This window comes from Carcharodon carcharias, chromosome 1 (genome assembly GCF_017639515.1).
Source record: "Carcharodon carcharias isolate sCarCar2 chromosome 1, sCarCar2.pri, whole genome shotgun sequence".
Classification (NCBI taxonomy): domain Eukaryota; kingdom Metazoa; phylum Chordata; class Chondrichthyes; order Lamniformes; family Lamnidae; genus Carcharodon; species Carcharodon carcharias.
Genome location: NC_054467.1, coordinates 47,641,293 through 47,664,103, shown reverse-complemented (window position 1 = coordinate 47,664,103; position 22,811 = coordinate 47,641,293). Strand labels below are relative to the sequence as shown.

Below are 22,811 nucleotides of genomic sequence, written 5' to 3'. Positions count from 1 at the left end.
GGGTCTGAAACTAGTGTCTTAAGTAAAGGCAATTACAAAGGCATGAAAACAGTTGGCTGCAGGTGGACTGGAAAAATAGGTTAAAAGGCAGTTGGCAGACCTTTAAGGAGATATTTCCTAGCTCTCAACAATCATATATTCCATTGAGAAAAAAAGATTTTACAAGCAGAGTGCACCATCTGTGACTACATAGGGAAGTTAAGGATGGTATCAAATTGAAAGAAAAGGCACATACAATGCTGCAAAGAAGAGAGGTAGGCCAGAAAATTTGAGAAACCAGCAAAAAATGACTAAGAAAAATGAAGATGGGGAAATTAGAATATGAGAGTAAACTAGCAGGAAGTATAAAGACAAGACTGTAAGACCTTCTACAAGTATCTAAAAAGGAAAAGAGTAGCTAAAGTAAATGTTGGTCCCTTAAAGGACAAGACCGGGGAATTAATAATGGGTAAACAAAGACATGGCAGAGACTTTGAGCCAGTATTTTGTATCTGTCTTGGCTGTAGAAGACATTAAAAGCATCTCAAGAATAGTAGAAAATCAAATGGCAAAAGAGGGAGGAATTAGCAGAGAAAAAAGTACTAGGAAAACTAATGGAATTAAACCAAGTTCCCTAGACCTGATGTATTCCATTTTAGGGTCTTACAAGGAGTAGTTGCGGAGATTGTGGGCGCATTGGCTGTAATCTTCCAAAGTTTCCTAAATACTGGAAAGGAGTCTGACTGCACTCAACCAGCCTGTACTTGCAAAACTCAGAACGTAGTATCCAACATTAGATGCGATTCCATGATTGGACAGCACTTACTGAACAATCTGGAATGTGCCAATAATTACACTAACAACCAGTTTAGGATTATCAGTTGGGTTCACAATGTGGCTCACTTATGCTTGCTCTATACATTCATATGCAGAACCTTGTCCTCTGCAAACAGAAAGAACATGTCCAGGCATTGCACCTTTTTCAATTAAACAAAAGCTTGGGAAACAATTGTTGCCTGGTCTAAATTCCCCATGGCAATGCTTTGACCAATCAGAGCACACCTGATGACCAATCACCACCCTTTTTCTCATGCAGTATAAATTCTAGTTTCCTTTTCAATTTGGTATACTTGCATCTGTCCTGCTGAGTACAAGATGAAAAGCTTCGATAGTATGTCTCTTTTTTCAGCAATATCATTTAAATAGAGAGAGACTCCGGTATAGAGGGGTCTGGATTTCCTCATTCATGAATCACAAAAAAAAGCATGCAGGTGCAACAAGTAATTAGGAAGACAACTGGGATGTTGGTCTTTATTGTAAGGAGGATGGAGTTTAAAAGTAGGGAACTCTTGTCACAGCTCTGCAGGGCATTGTTGAGACTGCACCTACAGTACCGTGTACAGTTTTGGTCACCTTATTTAAGAAAGGACACATTTGCGTTGTAAGCAGTTCAGAGAAGGTTGATCAGATGTAGGGGTAGCCTTATGAAAAAAAGTTGGGCCTTTCTCATTGGAGTTCAAAAAATGAGAGGTGATCTTTTTGAAACATGCATGATTTTGAGGGGCTAAATAGGATAGATGCTGAAAAGATGTTTCCCCTCTTGATGAACTCTAGAACTAGCGGGCACGGTTTATTAATAATAAGGGGTTTCCCATTTAAAATGGAAATGAAGAGGAATTTCTTCTCTCAGAAGGCTGTCAATCTTTGGAATTCTCCACCCCAAAGAGCAGTGGAGGCTGGGTCATTTCTGCTCAACACAAAAGCCCAAGAAGGTAATCAAACCATCTGCCTGCCCTAACAATGCTTTTTCAATTTATTGCTACCTCTGCTCCCTGCTTTCAATATTAACTTTGTTTTAAAAAATAACAAACTTCTCAGGTGCCTTCTGAAAATTCACATAGATGTTCTCTGCATTTCCCTCATCTGGTATACACTTGAAAAAAAGGTATTGATAGCATCTTATATAATGTTTTAAGGGTTTTGCCCACCTCAGATTTTTTTCTTCACACATAACACTCCAGATGCAAAATTTTTTCCGACACATTCCTACCTCACCTTACAGTCACCAAATTAATACGTCCAGGGATGCTTCATTTTATCACTTCTTTCAAAAAATAATAACAAATTTCCATATAAGTGGTGTACTTCTATGCATTTCCTCTATTACAGGAACAGTAATGCTGCAATGTTCATGGTTGTAGTGTGGTTCAGCTAATTTGGTTTTTGAAGGCACAAGTTCAGATCAATTAGAAATGCTGGGAATACTTAGAAGGTCTGGCAGCATCTGCAAAGAGAATTAACATTTTAGATCAATGACCCTTCATCAGAACTACTGTATAATTTATTTCAGATTTGGCTGGTTTGGCATTGACCCTGAAGAGGTAGCAAAACCTTGGTTAAACTACACTGGAGCAGCTCTGTCTTTCATGAGGTAAACCTGACTAGCTATCTTGAAAGAAATAAGAGTAATTGATGCAATTTGTATTCGCTAGCTGAATTTATAAGATGTGCTTTGTCCTGGAAAATGTAAGTAGATTCTGTGTAAAGGAATTTGTACATTTGCAATTTTAATAAAAATGTGTGGGTTATTATTTTAGTTAATTAGCAACTCCCACTCCATTCATACGTAACGAAAGTGATAACAGGAATTTGTAGCAAAATTATCTATTCATCTGAATCCTTTATGTACAGTTCTAATAAGATATAAGTTGTTAGTGTAAAGCTACAATGAATTTTGAAGTCTGACATTTTGGATTTGTTCAATTAAATCACTGATTTAAATATTTTCTGTTTTAGTGCCATCATATTTTTCTTTGTCAAGAGTGACATAAATGCTGCAAACAGTTCCGAATCAACACTTCCATTACTGATTGACAGTGTGAGTAACAGCTCCCTGTGGAGTTGGTCTTGGAGAAATTCTTTCACTAGAGCAAAATCTTCTGTGTAAAAGTTGAATAAAATCCTTGCTTTGGGTACCCTTAGATTTTGATTCTGTATTCTGTAAATGTTGTATCCAAATAATATTCCATAATGAGGAATACACAAAGCAGGAACAGTAAGGTACTTTTGGGGGTTTTTTTGTGCATCAGTTGGTAGCAGTGTTACTTCTTCAGGTCAGACATTTATGGCTCCAGAATTTGAGTACATAATCTAAGCTGACAATTCAGTGCTATATTGAAGGATGCTGCAGTTTAGATGCTGTCTTTCAGATGAGACTTGAACTGAGGCCTCACCTCCTTGCTCAGATAGACTAAAATGACCCACATGGCATAATTTAAAGCCCAGTTGAAAGTTCTCATGTTCTGGCTAACATGCCTCCCAAAATTAAAACCACAGAAAGTATCTATTCATTCATCTCATTTGCTGTTTGTAGCACTTGCTGTGCACAAATTGACTCCCACATTTCCCAGCGAATTCAGCATAACCACACTCCAACAGAATACGCTAGAAATCTTCAGTTGGTCAGACAGCACCTGCAGGAGAGAAACTGTTAATGTTTCACATCTCCATAGATGCTGCCTGACCTGATGAGTATGTTCAGCATTTCCTGTTTTTATTTCAGATTTTCAGCACCTATAGTATTTTGCTTTTGTGCACTTCAAAAGTAATTGGTTGGTTGTGAAATGTAATAGGATACCTGACAGTTGTGAAAAGTCCAATATTAGAGCCAGTTCTTTTTTATTGGAAAATAAAATTAGTTCTGCTTGTCAAAGTGGAAGGAGAGTACTTATACTGAGGAATAAAGACCTGACTTTCCTGACCCCCATTTGGCATGATGCAGGGCAGGAAATTTACTCATAACATGCTGTACCAAGCAATCCTGAGTGCAGGGGTGCTGTAAGGCTGAGCCTAGCTTTGAACAATAAGGAAGGAAACGGACACAGCTATGGTTCTCGGGTATCTGCAGGAGCCTTCCCAGCTGCTGGCCTTTGGTAGAGGACATGATGAGAGCAAGAAAAGTGAGGAAAATTAGCAAATGGATGAGGAGCCACGGAAGCCACACTTTCCCTGCATCCCCCACCCTGTCCCAACCACCACTCCGAATGCAGTCTTCAGTTGTCAGTGCTTGGGACACCTACAGTTGCATTTCTATAAAAAACAAAAGAGAGTGAGATGAGACAGGGGCTGAATGAAAGAGTACCTTGGATTAAAGGAAAGGCAAGGGAGAGCATATCTTCATTTAATGTCATCTGAAATTTCAGAAAAACACCAGCTGAATTTTGAAGCTAAGCTAGAGTTTTGATGACAGAAACATTCAACGCTTCTGACCTGTACCGGAGATATTGCTAATGTTTAAACATCTATGAGGTGGACAGGAGGATGGAGGCAGGAAGAGAGAGAGTAAGGCAAAAGAAAGAAAAAGGCAGACAGGCATTCATTTTCTAATTAAAATGGTGAATGTTAAAAGCAAACAGCCTCTGAGGAAAATACATAACAAGTTATGTTTGGGAGGAGAGGGGATTGCTTTTCATGTCATTTCACCCACCACCTTACACCTGAAAGGAAAGAAGAAAAAGTCAAAAGAAGCAGAAGAGAGATAGACAGTCAATAAAACAGAAAGGGAGGACATACCCCCCAGCAGTCTGAAATTATCACTAGTGCCTCTGCAATTTCTAGTCTGGACCCTTTTCTCACAATTTTTGATGCACATGTTCACTGAGAAGCATTCAAATACTTTTCTGACTTGAATGATTTATGTTTTGAGGAATTCAAAACTAGAAACATAAGAACAGGAGCTGGCCATATAGCAGTTCAAGGCTGTACCGTATTCAATGTGGTCATGGCTGATCTGCAAATTGACTCCACATACCTGTCTTTGCCCCATATCCCTTAATATCTTTGGTTAACTAAAATCTATCCAACCTCAGATTTAAAATTGACAATTGATCTAGCAGCAATTGCTGTTTGCAGAAGAAAGTTCCAAACTTCTTCCACCCTTTGTGTGAAGAAACGTTTTTTAATTTCACTTATGAAAGGCCCTGCTCCAATTTTTAGACCATGCCCTCATCTGAGATTCCCAACCAGTGGAAATCATTTCTCTCTATCTACCCTATCAGTTCCTATTAATAGCTCAAAGACTTTTGTCAAATCAACACTTAAACCTCTAACTTCCAGAGGATTTAACCTTAGCTTGTGCAATCTCTTGTAATTACCCCTTGGAGTCTCGTAAAATTCTGGTGAATTTACACTGCAGTCCCTCTAAGACCAATATATCCTTCTTAAGATGTGATGCTCAGAACTGGTCATAATTCTCCAGGTGTGTTCAAAATAAGGTTTTGTATAGCTCTAGCATAACTCCAGTGTTCTAGCCCTCTAGATATAAAGGCCAGCATTCTGTTAGCCTTTTTGATTATTTTCTGTACCTGTTGTTGACGTTTCAGTTATTTATGTACCTGGACATCCACAGATCTTAGGAACCTCCACTGCTGCTAGCTTTTCACCATTTAGAAAGTACTTAGTTCTATACTTTTTCTGTTTGTTTTATCCAAAGTAGATGACTGTTGCCACACAATGTGAATTTGGGACACGTGTTTGACCCCCACCCAATATCCTGCCCTCTATCTCACTGCATTGCAGTCAGGCCTTACATAAATCTAGAACTTTAGTAGCTGTTTTGAGTTTCTTCCTTTCAAATACTATGTTGAACTCAATCGTATTCTGGTCATGATTAGATAAATGCATCCATACGTTTTGGCCGTTAACTGAATCTGGCTTGTTGCTCACTACAAATCTAATAAGGTGTGCCTCCTTATCGCTCTGCATTGGAGTGCTGCTTTGTGTGCATTAGAGTGCTTAAGTTGGAGTTTGGTGAGTGAGGGAGTTCAGTGAAGAGTGAAGGAGGTGGCCCTTTCATTTTCTACGTTTCCTCAGCCTCCAGTAGCTGGCTGTTACTTTGCTACAGGGAAAGCCCATAAAGTAGCGGAAGGAGTGAGAGAGAGCCCATTAAGCAGAGGAGAGAGAAAGCCGGGAGTTTACAGATTAAGCCTAAAAGTGACATCACAGGAGTCCGTAAGTTGATTGGCTGGTAAGTATAGGCCTTTCCAGACTTTGCACAGAGGAGGCGATTGGTGAGTGACAAGTGAGTTATTGTGCTATATTATACCATTTTGTAGTAAACATTTTATATAAAATTTAAGGTATGTCAGTGCAGCTCGGCCATGAGGAATGTACATTCAGCGGAATGTGGGAAGTTCTGCAGGCACAAAGTGCTCTTGATGACTATATCTGCAGGAAGTGTCACTAGCTGCAGAAACTTGAGCTCCTGGTTGCGGAACTCGAGCGGTGGCTGGAGTCACTGTGGTGCTTCTGCAAGGCTGAGGACTACGTGGATCGGACATTGTGGGAGATGGTCACACCGCAGCTAAGCAGTACACAGGCAAAGAGGGACTGGGTGACCACCAGGGAATCTAAGAGAAACAGGCAGATAGTGCAGGAATCCCTTGAGGCTATCTTGCTCTCTAACCACTTTTCCATTTTGGATACTGGTGAGCGAAATGGTTCCTCAGAGGGCTGTAGCAAGAGCCAGGTTGGTGGCACCATGTGTGGTTCAGCAACACAGGAGGGGAGGAGGAGGAATAGAAGTGCTATAGTGGTAGGGGATTCATAGAGGAGCAGACAGGCGTTTCTGCGGCCATAGACGTTACTGCAGTATGGTATATTGCCTCCCTGGTGCCAGAGATGTCTCAGAGCAGCTGCGGGACATTCGTTTGGGGAAGGGTGAACAACCAGAGGTGATGGTGCACATTGGGACCAATGACATAAGTAGAAAAAGGGATGAAGCCCTGAAAGCAGATTTTAGGGAGTTTGGAAGGGAATTCAAAAGCAGGACCTCAACAGCAGTAATCTGAGGATTACTCCCAGTGAACTAAGAATAGGAAGATTGAGCAACTCAACACATGGCTGGAGAGATGGAGTAGGAAGGAGGGCTTTAGATTTCTGAGGCATTGGGACCGGTTCTGGAGCAGGTGGGAGCTTTATAAGAAGGAAGGGTTACACTTTAACACAACTGGGATTAATATCCTCGTGGGGAGGTTTGCTAGTGCTGTTGGGGTGGCTTTAAACTAGATTGGCAGGGGGATAGGAACCAGAGGGGAAATTCAGAATGAAGAAGAGAAAAACTGGCAGTTGGAAGTAGAGAAGTATTAACTGATAAGGAGGATATATCAGGGAGCACTGGAGTGAGTGGATGTTGCAGAAGGGTCAAAGACAGAATCTGTCTGGCTAAATGTAAGGAATGACAAAGGTGCAATAACATTAATAGGTGTAGTATATTGACCACCTAGTGGAAGGGATGTAGAGAAACAAATTTGTGAAGAAATTAGTGAGGTGCAAGAACTATAGAGGAACCATAATGGGGGACTTCAATTATCCAAGTATAAACTGGGCTAGGGATAGTGCAAAGTGACAAGAGGGTCACGAGTTCCTGGAATGTGTTGAAGATAATTCTCTGCAGCAGTTTATTTCTGGTCCAACAAGAGGGCAGGCACAGCTGGACCTGGTTCTTGGGAATGAGTTGGCCCAAGTGGATCAGATATCAGTGAGAGAGCATTTCAGAGACAATGGCCATTGTGTCATAAGGTTTAGGTTGGCCATGGAAAAGGACAAGAAACAAAACAGAGCAGGGATAATTAATTGGGGAAAAGCCAACTTTGATGGGATGAGAATGTATCTGAGTCAAGTGAGTTGGAATCAAATGTTGGAAGAAAAGACAGTGGCTGATCAATGTGCCACCTTCTAAGAAAAAGTATTGCAAACAATGTCAAGGTATATTCCCTTGAAGGAGAAAGGTAGGAAAAATAAATCCAGAGTGCCCTAGATGACGAGAGAGATAGAGGTGAAGATGAAAAGTAAAAATTGCATGAATGACAGCTGTCAGGTTGAAAATAGAAGGACCAGAGGGGAAATGAAAAATTTTAGAAAAAAAAGCAAGGAGAGAGCATGAAAAGAGACTGGCAGCTAACATAAAAAGGAATCTCAAGGTCCTCTATAGGCATACAATTAAGAAAAGGAGGGTAAAAGAGTAGACCCAATTAGGATAAAAAAAGGAGACTTGTACATGAGGCAGAAGAAGTAGCGGAGGTAATAAACAAGTACCTTGCATCTGTCTTTACAAAAGAAGATGTTACTCAGGCCGAGGTGAGAGAGGTGGTGTACTGGAAGAATTTACAGTTGAGAAGGAGGAGGTGTTAGAAAGATTATCTTTACTTAAAATGTTTAAGGTAACAGGACCGGATGAGATGCATCCAAGGGTACTGAGAGGAGTGAGTGGAAATTGCAGAGGCACCAGTGATAATCTTTCAGTCTTCCTTAGGCGGCACAGGGGTGGTACCAGAGGACTGGACAATTGTGAATGTTACACCCTTGTTCAAAAAGGAGTGCAAGGATAAAGCCGGCAACTAATTCAGTGGTAGGAAAAATTCTGGAAATTATAGTTCGGAACAAAATAATAATCACTTAGACAAGTGCAGAAATTAATAAGGAAAACCAGCATGGATTCATTAAGGGAAAATCATGTTTGATTAACTTACTGGAGTTTTTTGAGGAGGTAACAAAGAAGGTTGATAAGGGCAACGCTGTTGATGTGGTGTATATGGATTTTCAGAAGGTGTTTGATAGTGTCACACAACAGACTTGTGAACAAAATTCTAGGTCATGGAATAAAAGGGAAAGTAGGACTTGGATAAGAAATTGGCTAAGTGACAGGAAACAGAGAGAAGTGATAAATGGTTGCTTTTCAGTTCGGAGGAAGATTTGTAGTGGAGTTTCCCCAGGGGTCAGTTTTGAGACCCTTGCTCCGCCTGATATATATTAATGATCTAGACTGTGGTGTTCAGGGCATGGTTTCAAGCTTTGCAGATGATATGAAGATTGGGAACATTGTCTACTGTGATGGGATAGTTTTGAACTTCAAAGGGACGTAGACATGTTGGTGGATTGAGCAGACAAGTGGCAGATGACGTTCAATGCAGAGGAGTGTGAGGCGATTCATTTTGGCAGGCAGAATATGGGGAGACAGTATAAAATAAAGGGAGAAGCTTTAAAGGAGGTACAGGAACAGAGGGGCCTCAGTGTATATGTACATAAGCCATTGAAGATAGGGCATGTTGAGAGAGCATTTAATAAAGCATATAGTATCTTAGGCTTTATTAATAGGGGCTTTGAGTACAAGAGTAAAGCGGTTATGCTGAATTTGTATAAGACATTAGTTAGGCCTCATCTAGAGTACTGCGTCCAGTTCGGGATGCCATACTTGAGGAAGAATATGAAGTTATTGGGGGAAATACAGAGGTGATTCACAAGAATGATTCCAAGGACAGAGAACTGTTGCTATAAGGGTAGATTGGAGAGGGTGGGCCTGTTTTCCTTGGAGAAAAGAAGGCTGAGAGGAGAGTTGGTAGAGGTATTCAAGATCCTGAGGGGTATGGACAGGGTAAAATAGTGAGAAACTGTTCACGGTCAAGAAAGCATCAAAACTAGAGGGCACAGATTCAAAATAATTGGCAAAAGGAATAAAAGCGATATGAGGATTTTTTTTTCTTCCAGAGGGTGGTGGAGGCAGGTTTGATCGAGGTATTCAAAAGGGAATTGGATTGCTATCTGAAAAGAACAAATGTGCAGGGTTACAGGGATAAGGCAGGAGAGTGGGACTAGATAGAATGCTCTTTCAGAGATCCAGTTGAGATTCAATGAGCTGAATGATCTCCTCCTGCGCTGAAAAGATTCTGTGAAGACATACTATTGCAGCAAACTATCTTGAACATACTCAAGAAATTTGCCACCTTTCTGACGTGCTAGCTTGCTTATCTCAATCTATTAGGAAGTTAAAATCCCCCATTCAAACTATTCTGCCTATGCTACACACTTCTCATCTATTCATTTATACAATCAAATAGCTACTTCGAGAGGCCTATATATATATATATATATATATAACTCTCACTGCATTCTTAATCCTTTTCTGTTTCTTAATTCTATCCATAAGGTCTCATGCTTGCCTCTCTTTATATATTGTCTCTTCTCATTTAAATGATTTCATCCTTAATCACCGAATCTACTCCTGTCTCCTTAATATTTTCTCTGTCTTTCCTGGAGACTTTATAACCTGGGACAGGATTTTTCCCTTGGTGGGGGTGCTTGGGCCGGGAGGGCGGGGGTTTGGGAAGCCGACCGCCACTCACGATCAGCTCCGCACCGCGATTTCACGTGGGCGAGCCAATTAAGGGCCGCCCTGCGTGGAACACTGCCTGTGCGGGCGGGAGGAGGAGAGAGAGCCAGGTCTGGCATGCAGTTCGCACATGCATGAGAAAGAGCGCTTCAATCTCCCTGAGTCATGGAGCTGCCTCAGGGAGATTAAAGTGCTGTGTAAAAAAAAAATGAAGAGAATATAAATTTAATAAAACACGTCCTCTCATGTGACTCTGCCTTTTAATTATCAGCAGGCATGCAGTCAATTCCAACTTGCGCCCACTGAACGAAATATACGCGAGACTGCTCGATGATGTCGGGACACACGCCTGATGCCACCCTGCGTCATTTTATACTCGGGCACGTTGAGCATGTATCTGCATTCCGAGCGTAATATTTTGCCCCTGGGGAAAAAATTTTCCCCCGTCCGGGGGGAAGTGCGGGAGCGGGTGCAGGCAGGCGCACTTCCGATCGGCGGCCCCAATCGGGCGCGCCACCATTTTACGTGGACGGGCCAATTAAGGCCCGCCCAGTGTGACGTCCGCCAGGAAGCGCTATGTGCTCCCTGTGCGGGTGGGAGGGGGATTCCCTCAGCTGAGAGTGCGCTCCTTCGTGCACGCACGCAAAAGAGCGCACTGATCTCCCTGAGGCTAAGTGCTGCCTCAGGGAGATCGGCTCCAAATTAAAAATTGTTAAACAAATGATAGAAAGATTTCCCTGACATGTCCCCTCATGTGACACTGTCATATGCGTTGGGACATGTCCATAACTTTTACTGAAACCTTTATTAAATATTTAAATACCCTCCTGAAACCTCATCCCGCCCATGGATGAGGTTTCATGCTTTTTCCGAAGCCGGCCAAGGCTCCCCGGCCTGCCCGCCAACCTTAAGGTTGGACGGGCGGATCCATTAATGACATCAATTACTTCTTTAATGGCCTCAATAAGTCGTTGACAGGTCAGTGGGCACACAGCTGATTCGGCTGCCCCCCCACCGACCTTAAAATGGCAATGACGCGGGGTGATGTCGGGAGTTCCACCCGATGTTATCCCATGTTGTTTTACGTGTCAGCAAGCAGGCCCCGCCCCCGCTCACCGACCGGAAGATCCTTCCTCTGGTTATTTATAGAATAGATTCATAGAACGGTTACAGCACAGGAAACTATTTGACTCTTCATGTCTGTGTTGGTTCTTGTCGCTCAGCTAGGTCTTGTCTCAGTAATGGCTACCATGTCATACCCTCCAAGTTGAATTTGCACCTGCAATTCATTCAGTTTGTTCTATATACTCCATGCGTTTTTATAGCGAATGCTTATTTGGGCCACACATGTTAACGAGAGCTTCTGCTGTAATGTTTACTCACATGCTTCTTAATTATCTCCTGCTTTAATTACTTACATCTTTTAGTCTTCCCATTACCTGTAGAGTTGAAACACAATTTCTGATTGTTACTCTCTTCCCTTTCATTTGTTTTTGATCTGTTATTTATACTTACTTTACCATCCAAGCCCCCTTCTCTTTCCTCACTTAAATTCGTTGTGACCATCCTGTTCATCCTTTCTGCTGGGACTCTGGACCGAGGCAGTTCAGGCAGAGTACCTCCTGACTATATGGTTCCTGCCTGTCGTGTGAAACTACTCCCTCAGCCACATGTTGTTAAATTCCCAACGGAGGAACCATAAACCTAAAATAACCAAATTTACCAAACAACCCCCAAATGAAGAAATTACCAACACAGTTTCACTTTTTGTAACTTTTACTTTAACACGAATCAGAACCAATGCAAATTAAACATGAAATAAAAAGCAAATGATCCTTCAAATAAAAAGGTAAATTTCATTTTAAATATTCGATACAACAAAGGTATGTCTTCCACAACCACAAGCACCCTGCAGCCATGTGGTATCACATATAGTTCCATAGTTTTCTACCTCGGCTTCTGGTATGTAAGATCTCTTACTTTCCCATTCAATTGATTTGGCCCTCAAGTCCCATTCACCGGTAGCTGTATTCCATCTGAGGTCCCCGGAGATGGCCATCACTCAAACAGCGCACGCCAGCAGAACCACCTTAGGTAGGTTCACAGTCTTGATGGCACAGGTTCCCCATCACTTCAATAAACCCTGTTAAATGGTCTGGTTGGCTCTGTCTAAACTGAAGTAGCAGCAATAAAATTGTCCAATTCACAATCACTTCTCTAACCATTTCTTCAGTTTTCTGTCCTACAAACAGAGCAATGGACGGCAAGCAGATCAGCAGTTAGATTGTGGCCTTGATTTATCAAGATTTAACTTTGAAGATTTTTCAAGCAAAAAATGGGTTTCAAATATAAATATAGAGAATAAATGTTTTCAGATAATTATTGATCCAAATAAACAACTAGTAAATTCTGAAGAAAATACAGAATTTTGGTCATGTCCTGAAACAACTCTGTTTCTCTGTTCATAGATGCTACCGTACCTGCTGAGTATTTGCAGCATCTTATATTTTTATTTCAGATTTCCAGAATCCAGAGTATTTTGCTTTTGAGCTATTAAATTCTGTTCACTGTAGGTAACACGTGTTTTATAAGAAGCAGTCCATTCATATCAGTTAAGTTTTGAAATTATGGTTTGAGAAATTTTTACAAATTTCTAAATTTAATGCCCCTCTATCAGGGAGACTGTTACTGAGTTAATTACACATACTTTGCTATTAAGTGTCTTAGATGCATCCTGAGATTAATTGAGTGATGCAGATCCTTTGTGTGTTGTATGTGCATGTAGCAACCCTGATGGAATTAATGGCATTTTCTTGTTACAAATTTTTTGTGTTCTTATTTTCATTGATATGAAAATAGTATTGTGAAAACTCCTTTTCTGAACTTTGAACAATCTTTTTACTTACGAGTGTAGATTTTACTCGTTTTCCATGACCAGCCAGCATCCCCATTACATTTCCCGTGTGAATTCCATGCACGCCAAGCTCCATTTCATGAGCTCTAACAGAGGTCATTGTTTAAAAATAACAGGCCGCCCATTTAGGTCAGAGATGAGGAAAAAGATTTTCTCTCAGAGAGTTGTGAGACTTTGGAATTCTCTTCCTCAAAAGGTGCTTGAGGCAGAGTCTTGGAATACTTTTAAGGCAGGGGTAGATAGATTCTTGATAAGGTTATCGGGAAAGGCAGGAATGTGGAGTTGAGGTTAAAAATCGATCAGTCATGATCTTATTGAATGGCGGAGTAGGCTCAAGGGGCCAAGTGGCCTACTCCTTCTAACTCGTAACATATTATGTTTGTGTAATAACTGCCCCATAAGCTAGAAATGCTATAGGAGCACGAATAATTTTTTAAGTCATTTCTCATTTTATTTTGACTTCTAGATTTTGGAATTTTCTGAGACTGTATTAATTCCTTTATAAGGAGTTCAGTTGTTACAACTAGAAATTTGACACTGTTGGGAAGTCCATAACAAAATTTATTTTTAAATATAGAATATAAACACTGGTGGAGAAGCGACCTTGTCAGATGAATCCTGGGTGGACAAGCTTAGTCCACTAAAGAAAAGGCTTGTGTAAGTATTGGAGGTTTCATTGCAAGTGACATATGGGACTGTTAATCCAATGGTGAGTGTTTGCAGCCCTCTAGACAAAGCAAGTTCTGAGCTATTTGTGTTGAGACTATGCACCAATACTTGCTTTGTAAGCCTGTGAGTTGGGGAAGCACATGGCTGACTGAGAGCTTGTACAAACTGCACACAGCTCATTTTGGCCCCAATTTTGATTCTGATCAGAAGCTTCCCAGAACAAAGCCAGAGCATCTGAGTAACACCCCAGATGTGCACTGCCTGTTTCAAACGGGCATTCCAAGGGAAGGCCTGCCAAAAAATATTTGTATTGGCCTCTGGGTGGCATTCTTTTCAAAGTAATTTAGCTCCATCACTCATTGAAGAATTTAGCTTAATTTAGCCTTCAAACTGCCAAGTACTGATCTCCTGATTTGAAACTTTGCATGAGCACGTCATAACAACACACTGGAGAGGCACTAAAAGATTGAACTGCATTGACCTTCTGTGATCATGTGAAATTTTGATCTATAGATTCTTTCTTCAGTTCAGTGGCATCAGTTCCTCCAAGAAGCAGCCTGAATGCCTTACTCTTATGGGAATTGACACCCACTGCCCTGTGTCGACTTGTATCATAGTGTGCGTGCAACAGTAGGACCCTCTTGTGATTTGAATTAGATATTCTTGTTTCTTTGCATGTGCTTCAATCACTGCAAAGGCAGATTCAAACAACACTTGGTGAGCTAAATTAAGTTGCCTGATTTCACAGTGGGGTGAACATACAGGGTAACTATTATGATTAGACTCACCGAATTCAAACTGTATCATTTGCGTTTGAGTAATAATCCAAGATGAAGAATGTACCATGTTACCCCACAGCAATGGGTCAACTGGCTTGACTTAAAAAGATGGCTTCTGACAATCTTGGAGCATTTCTAACATTTTTGCCTGATCTCAACCTGTTGCCGGTGACCCCTCCCTGCCCCCCCACCCCCCTGCCCCCCGCACTTAATAAAATGGGGCTGTCTTTTACTGAGACAAGCTGTCACTATGCAGTCGATAGGGAAACAACCTCAAAGCCCTAGCATCGTAGCTACTTAATATCTCAGACTCTTTTTTTAGTTGCTTTAAAACATTTTTATCTGTGATAGCATGTTTTAAGAGCAGCTTCAGTTTTTAATACAAAAGCAGAACATTTTCAAAACTCTCAGCAGATCAGGTTAGCATAAGTGGAGAGAACAGATGTAACTGTTGATCTTTTGTCTGAACATGGCTTTAAATTTTTGTTTTTAACGATAGTAATGTGTTGCAAAATATCCAATCTTTATTCCGAGTGAAAAGCTTCAGCCACCAGGAGTGCCTTTGCAACTTTGGCGGAATGCCTGGCATGCATACCTGGCCATTAAAATGCGTGCCCAAATTGCCAATAAGTGCTCCAGATGGTCGAGGCTCCGTGCCAGAAATGCCAGCTCAAAATGATCTCCCCCATCAGAACGTGGTTCTGACAAAGGAACTCTGCCCAAAATGTTGGAAAAGATTGGAAAAAACACAGACCATGTAATATGTTGTATTTTTATATTACTGATTCTTATTTTCTTTCCCTTGCTTTAGAGGATCATTCCTTGCAGTGATTGCAGGGCTATTGTATGGTTCCAGCTTTGTGCCAGTGATTTATATCAAGAACCATGCTTTGAAGAATGAAACGGAATATGAAAATGCAAGCCAGTTTGGTAAGCTTTTTATATGCTGTATAGTATCAAAGTCCATTAGTTTCTAAGTTTAGAATAATGATGCTAAAAGGAATGGAAATAATTAAGTTTATAGACTCAATTTCCTTGGGGGTTGTTCCAAGCACTCTCCTTGCTGAACTTCGATAGTCCCTCGGAGAAATAGAACAAGTGCTGGAAATAGCAGTTTCTTTTTAATGGTTGAAGTTATGTCAAGATGTCAATCCCTACAGAAATTCGGCGTTATAGAATTTAGTACAATCATTAATGTTAGAGTACTTTCAGCTTACAGAAAGGTTAAAGGATATATGCAGCATTAGTTCAGAAGAAAGGAGATGAACGTTATTTAATAGTTTGGTCCCAAAAGAGATTGGGTCACCTGCATAGCAGTAATTTTATTCTGTACTTTCCCTCTTTCTATACAGGATCATCTGATCTTCTTTGCCTCACTTAAATTGCTAAAGTTGTTAAATCTGAATTTCCAATTGCCATCCACATTGTTGCCTAGAAGGGGTTTGCTTCTGTATAATTATATTAATGCCACCCAGAGAACTTGTACCTTTTACCCAACTTGAACCCTCCTTAAAGATTGAGAACAATGAAAAATAGACACAGGAGTAGGTTATTTAACCCCTTGAGCATGTACTGCCCATTGAGGTCTGGCTGATCTGCGACCTAACTCTGAAGAAGAGTCATATGGACTTGAAACATTAACTCTGTTTCTCTCTCCACAGATACTGCCAGACCCCATGAGTTTTTCCAGCATTTTCTGTTTTTATTTCTGATTTCCAGCAACTGCAGTATTTTGCTTTTATCCATTTGCCTTTGCCCCAGACCCTTATTATCTTTGGCTAACAAATATCTACCGATCTCAATTTTTAAAAGAACAGTTGATCCAGCATTAATTGACATTTGTGGAAGGATGTTCCAATATTCTACACAATACTCTAGAAGTGCTTTCTAATTCCACTCCTGATCTGTTTACCTCTAATTTTTAGGCCAGTATATCCTTTCTACTGTGTGGTGTCTAGAATTGAACACAGTATTCCAGATATGACTGAACCAGTGCTTTGTATTGCTGATGCATGACTTCTACCCTCTTGCATACTACGTCTCTAGGTATAAAGGCCAGCATTCCATAAGCATTTATGATTATCATCTGTACCTTTTGCTTTTAATGGTCTATGTACCTGGACCTCCAAATCTCTTTGGACCTCACTAGTTCTAACTTTTCACAGAGTAGAAAATACCTGGTTTCATCCTTTTTAGGTCCTCACATTTGTCTACTTTGGAACCTGTTTGCCACTGTTGCGCACATTCACTTAACGCTACAAAGAAATATTGATAGATTATGCTTCCATCTATACTACCTACATTGCTGTCTATCTTTGTGCCATCTAATTTGGTTATTTGCTCCTATATTACCCCTAAGTTACTAATAAATACAGTAAATGATTGAGGCTAGACCAGGTAAGGATGGCAGATTTCCTTCCCTAGAGGACGCTAGTGAACCAGATGGGATTTTGCAACAATTGGCAGTGGTTTCATGGTCATCATCCAGATTTTTATTGATGGCTTGCGCTGCATGTAGCTCCAGACCCACAGCAATGTGGTTGACTCTTAAATGCCCTCTGAAAGGCACTCTTAGTTCTCAAGGGCAATTAGGGATGGGCAAAAAATGCTGGCCTAGCCAGCGATGCCCACATCCATGAAGGACTAAAAAAAACCCCAGGGAAGACTATGGAGATGTAGTCGCTTCAATTCCCAGGAGTTTCCTTAATGTCTTTTAAGTCTCAGAACATCTATTTACCCTTTACAAGGCAAATGAGGGATTTGAGAGGAAGCATGGAATGATGGGTAGCAATTCCTTATATCAGGTGTTCCTATTTAAGCTTCGAAAGGGAACCAGAATTGTAGCGAAGTCGGAGCCATGGCTAGAGGTTGGCGGAGCCCTAAGGAATATCACATATCATTTAAATAATTCTCTTTCTTTTGATTAAAGTGTCTTTTTCAATTCAAATTCTGGGGGACATTGAAGCAGTCCAGTGGATATGCTTATCATTCTTACTGCTACAGGCAAAATTCAAACTTATTTTCATTAATGAGTCACTTACCTTTTTAGTCTGACAGCCAGTATTAATTCTAATGCATTTTAAATTATTATACTCAATAGACATCCAAGCGTAACCAATATTGTGAATGGACTGAATATTGAAATTGTCTTAACAACATAATAAGGATAATTGTAAAAATATGCTTTCCTCTCAGATCTGGACTATGTATTTGCACATTTTAGCGGTATATTTCTCACGAGTACAGTCTACTTTTTGATATATTGTGCAATCATGAAGAACAAGCCAAAGGTTTACCCAAAAGCAATACTACCAGGTAAGGAGCAGGATGTCATACAAACTATTCTTAATTGTTTTTTTTTCAAAAATTTAAAATATCTTGTTTGCTAATACTTTAACGAAATCTATAATACAACTTTTCGTTCTTGATGCAAGTTATTTAGCTAAGGAGGTGATAAAACACAACAACATCTTGTATTTATATAATGCCTTTAGCATACTGAAACCTCCCAAGGAGCAAAATATGACACTGAGCCATGCAAGGCGATATTAGGTCAGATAACCAAGAACTTGGTCAAAGAGGTAGGTTTTTAAGGAGTGTCTTAAGGAGGAAAGCAAGGCAGAGAGGAAGAGAGAGGGAATTCCAGAGCTTAGAGAGTAGGCAACTGAAGGCACGGCCACCAGTGATGGAGCAATTAAAATCAGGGATGCTAAAGAAGCCATAATTAGGTGAGCACAGACATCTCAGAAAGTTGTGGGGCTGGTGATGATTACAGAGATAGGGAGGGCCGAGGCCATGGAGGGATATGAAAACAAGGATGAGAATTTTAAAATCAAGACATTGCTTGAGCGGGAACCAGTATAGGGGTCAACGAGCACAGGGGTGATAGGGAAACAGAACTTAGTGTGAGTTAAGACACGGGCAGCAAAGTTCTGGATGGCCTCGAGATTATGGAGGGTAGAATGTGGAAGACTAGCCAGACGTGTGTTGGAATAGTTAAGTCTAGAGGTGGCAAAGGTATGAATGAGGATTTCACAGTAGCGGAGCTGAGACAGGGGTGAAGTTAGGCAATGTTACGGAGGTAGAAATGGGCAGTCTTAGTGATGGCATATGTGGATGGAAGCTGATATCAGTATCAATGAACAGAATGGTTCGGGATGTTGCCAGGGAGAGGGATGGAGTAGACAGCTACAGAATGGAGTTTCAACTGAGCTCTGAAAACAATGGCTTCACCTTGTCCAATGTTTAATTGGAAGAAATTTCTGCTTATCCAGTATTGGATGTTGGATAAGCAGCCTGATAGTTTAACAATAGTGAAGAAGTCAAGAGAGCTGGTGGTGATGTAGGACTGTTGTAGCAGAGTATAAGCGCAAACTAACTCTTTGCTTTCAAATGATATTACCAAGAGGTGTAAGGAGTAGGAAGGGAGGCTGCAAAGTGGACAACCCCTTTCTACCTGGTCCAAGTGATGAAATAATTAATGAGCTATATAAAAAAACGCAAAAATAACAGCCACTAAAAAACGCACATTGAAATCCAAAGTTATGAATTTAGGTTTGACGTAATACATAGGAAAATAAACAAATCACTCTTTTGCCTTCTCTTTGTGACTCTCTTCTACATAGGCCTCACCTAGTCTTCAAACAAGTTTCTTCCCCCGGTGGCTGCAGGTATAGATGGTGGCTGAGCTCCAATTGAGGAAACTTTAGATGACCTTGGAGGTCAACCTTCAGCTCTCCTGGGCCTAGAAAACCTGGCTTCAGACAGCACTATTTCGGCTTAGGTGGCAGTAGTTTGGGCAGGCTGGCTAGCTGTCCAAGCAAGAGCTTTGGTTAAATGGCACCGATAGGAGCATGAATGCAGCCATCCTGAAAGCGCACAGTACTATGGCAGACATTCCAATGCACAAAACATTTGGTTTTGTACAGTCATCAACCTACTTCTGTGGCCTAACCCATCAAAGTCACTAATGCAGCAGAAATAATGTGCAACCGTTCCCTCTGGTGAGCTGGCACCTTTGCTATTCTTTAGCCCCGCCCTAGCTACTGCACAGTTGTGTCTGATGTCTCATCACTTGTTGCTCTTGTATTATATTCTATTTTAGCTTGATGTCAGTCTTTGAGATGGTTGTTGCGAGTATAAGATTGAATGACGGTGTCCCTTCATCTTCACTGTTTTCCTCCTCGACCTGGGAACGCTCCAGTTCAAGAGTATTTTTTTCTTATATGTTCTTTCACAGGATGTGGACATCGTTAGTTAGGCCAGCATTTATTGCCCATCCTTAATTGCCCTTGAGAAAGTGGTGGTGAGCTGCCTTCTTGAACTGCTGCAGTCCATGCGGTATAGCTTCACCCACAATGCTGTTAGGGAGGGAGTTCCAGGATTTTGATCCCGCGACAGTGAAGGAACAGTGATATATTTCTAAGTCAGGATGGTGAGTGACTTGGAGGGGAACTTGGAGATGGTGTTGTTTCCATGCATCTGCTGCTTTTGTCCTTCTAGGTGGTAGAGATTGCTGGCTTGTAAAGTGCTGTCAGAGGAATCTTGATGAGTTGTTGCAGTACATCTTGTAGATGGAACGCAATGCTACCACTGTGTATCAGTGGTGGAGAGTAAATGTTGAAGGTGTGGATGGGGTCCCAATCAAGCAGACTGCTTTTTCCTTGATGGTGTTGAGCTTCTTGAGTGTTTCTGGAGCTGCACTCATCCAGGAAAGTGGAGAGTATTCCATCACACTCCTGACTTGTGCCGTATATTTGGTGAACAGGCTTCGGGGTGTCAGGAGGTGAGTTACTTGCCACAGGATTCCCAGCCTCTGACCTGCTCTTGTAGCCACAGAATTTATATGGCTAGTCCAGTTCCGCTTCTGGTCAATGGTAACCTCCACAATGTTGATAGTGGGGATTCAGCGATAGTAATGCCATATTGAATGTGAAGGAGAGATGGTTGGGTTCTCTCTTGTTGGAGATGGTCATTGCCTGGCACTTGTGTGGCTTGAATGTTACTTGCCACTGACCAGCCCAAGCCTGGATATTGTCCAGATCTTGCTGCATATGTGAACGAATTGCTTCAGTAGCTGAGGAGTCACGAACAGTGCTGAACATTGTGCAATCATCAGTGAACATCCCTACTTCTAACCTTATGACTGATGAAGCAGCTGGAGATGGTTAGTCCCAGGACAATACCCTGAGGAAATCCAGCAGTGATGCCCTGGGGCTGAAAAGATTGATCTCCAATGACCACAACCATCTTCCTTTGTGCTAGGTATGACTCCAACCAGTGGAGAGTTTTCCCCCGATTCCCATTGACTCCAGTTTTGCTAGGCTCCTTGATGCCACACTTGGTCAAATGCTGCCTTGACGTTAAGGGCAGTCACTCTCATTTAACCTCTTGAGTTCAGCTCTTTTATCCATGTTTGGACTATGGCTGTAAGGCAGTCAGGGAGCTGAGTGGCCCTGGCAAAAACCTGAGCGTTAGTGAGCAGCTTATTGCTGAGTAAGTGCCACTTGAAAGCACTTTGACGACATTTTCCATCGCTTTGCTGATGATCGAAAGTAGATTGATGGGGCGGTAATTGGCCAGTTAGATTTGTCCTGCTTTTTGTGTACAGGACATACCTGGGCAGTTTTCCACGTTGTCAGGTAGATTCCAGTGTTGTAGCTGTACTGAAACAGAGTGGCCAAGGGCACAGCTAGCTCTGGAGCACAAGTCTTCAGTACTATTGCCACAATGTTGTTGAGGCCCATAGCCTTTGCAGTATCCTGTGCCTTCAGCCGTTCCATGATATCCCGTGGACTGAATAGAATTGGCTGAAGACAGGCATCTGTGATGCTGGGGGCCTCAGGAGGAGACCAAGATGGATCATCCACTCAGCACTTCTGGCTGAAGATTATTGTAAACACTTCCCTTTGCACTGATGTTGTGGACTCCCCCATCATTGAGGATGGAGATATTTGTGGAGCATTGACCGCCACTGTTCACGATTGGATGTGGCAAAACTGCAGAGCTTAGATCTGATTCATTGGTGCTGGGATCGCTTAGCTCTGTCTAATGCCAATGACACAAAGATAGTTGGAAAAGTAGGTTGTCAAGAGGACAAAGAGCCTACAAAGGGATTTAGTCAGATTAAGTTGGAGTTTAGGAGAGTAAGAGGCGATTTGACTGAAACATACAAGATCCTTAGGGGTCTTTACACAGTGGATGTGGAGAGGATGTTTCCTCTTGTGGGAGAATCCAGCACCAGTGGTCCCTGTTTAAAGGGGTCACCCATTTGAAAAGGGGATGAGCTGAAATTTTTTCTCTGAGGGTCATGAGTCTTTGGAACTCTCTTCCTGAAAAGGCAGTGGAAGCAGAGTCTTTGAATATTTTTAAGGCAGAGGTGAATAGATTCTTGGTAAGTGATGTGGTATCTTTGATGAATGGACCACAGGAGACTTAGGTACAGGTTACGATCGTTTATTCAAGCAATTGCAAGGAGGGCACCATCTCAATACAGCTTGAGACGGTACTCTGCTAAACCACAAGCATTCACCATATTTATTCATTATTGGTCACGTACAAGAACAGTTTCCAGATTCCGATCTTGTCAACATATTGGTTTACATTAAACAGACATCTCTGGTAACATTGTATGTCCCTATTTTCACCCAGGCAGAGACCAGCCTTCCTATCTAAGCTGGGACCATCTGTCCTTCCCCTATCTGTTGAAGAGCACACTTAATCTATGTTATTGCCATCCTCTGACTCCAGTCTAACTCCCAGGGCCTTGCTGGTGATTGCAAACCCTGGGGGTGTACAAAGTTTGAGAATGTATAAGGTTCATCTGGTTTAACTGTTTAATTGTTGATTTACTGATTTGCGCTGGCCTGCCTATAGATTCTAATTTAAGTAATTCATTCCCTTATAATGGATTTTCCCTTACCATACATTCTCATTCACTTTCTTCCTCCTAACAGTAAGGAAGGTGGTGATAGGTTATTGGGGGTAGGCGGGATGCAAATTTGAGGTTACTACCAGATCAGCCGTGATCTTATTAAATGGAGCAGCAGGCTCAAGGGATCAAATGGCATACTCCTTCTCCCTGTTCATATGTCACGTGAGTGGGCAAAGATTTGGCAGATGAAGATGAGGAAAAATGTGAACTTATCCACTTTGGCAAGAATAGAAAAACAGTATATTATTTGAATGGAGAGAGACTGCAGAACTCCAGTGAGCGATCTGAGTATCCTAGTACAAGAATCACAAAAAGTTAATATGCAGGTACAGTAAGTCATTTGGAAAGTGTTTTTTGCAAGGGGAATTGAGT

The 22,811-nt window shown here is 41.4% G+C and overlaps 1 protein-coding gene across 1 annotated transcript in view; it reads left to right on the top strand.

Moving 5' to 3' along the window:
• The window catches only part of LOC121270796 (transmembrane protein 144-like), a 121,355-nt gene that overhangs the window by 75,490 nt on the left and 23,054 nt on the right, over positions 1-22,811 (top strand). Inside the window, exons 6-10 of the mRNA XM_041176657.1 lie at positions 2,330-2,410; positions 2,776-2,857; positions 13,636-13,715; positions 15,318-15,436; positions 17,702-17,821. Of these exons, the coding sequence (XP_041032591.1) occupies positions 2,330-2,410; positions 2,776-2,857; positions 13,636-13,715; positions 15,318-15,436; positions 17,702-17,821 (482 nt within the window). The remainder of the gene's footprint in view (positions 1-2,329; positions 2,411-2,775; positions 2,858-13,635; positions 13,716-15,317; positions 15,437-17,701; positions 17,822-22,811) is intronic.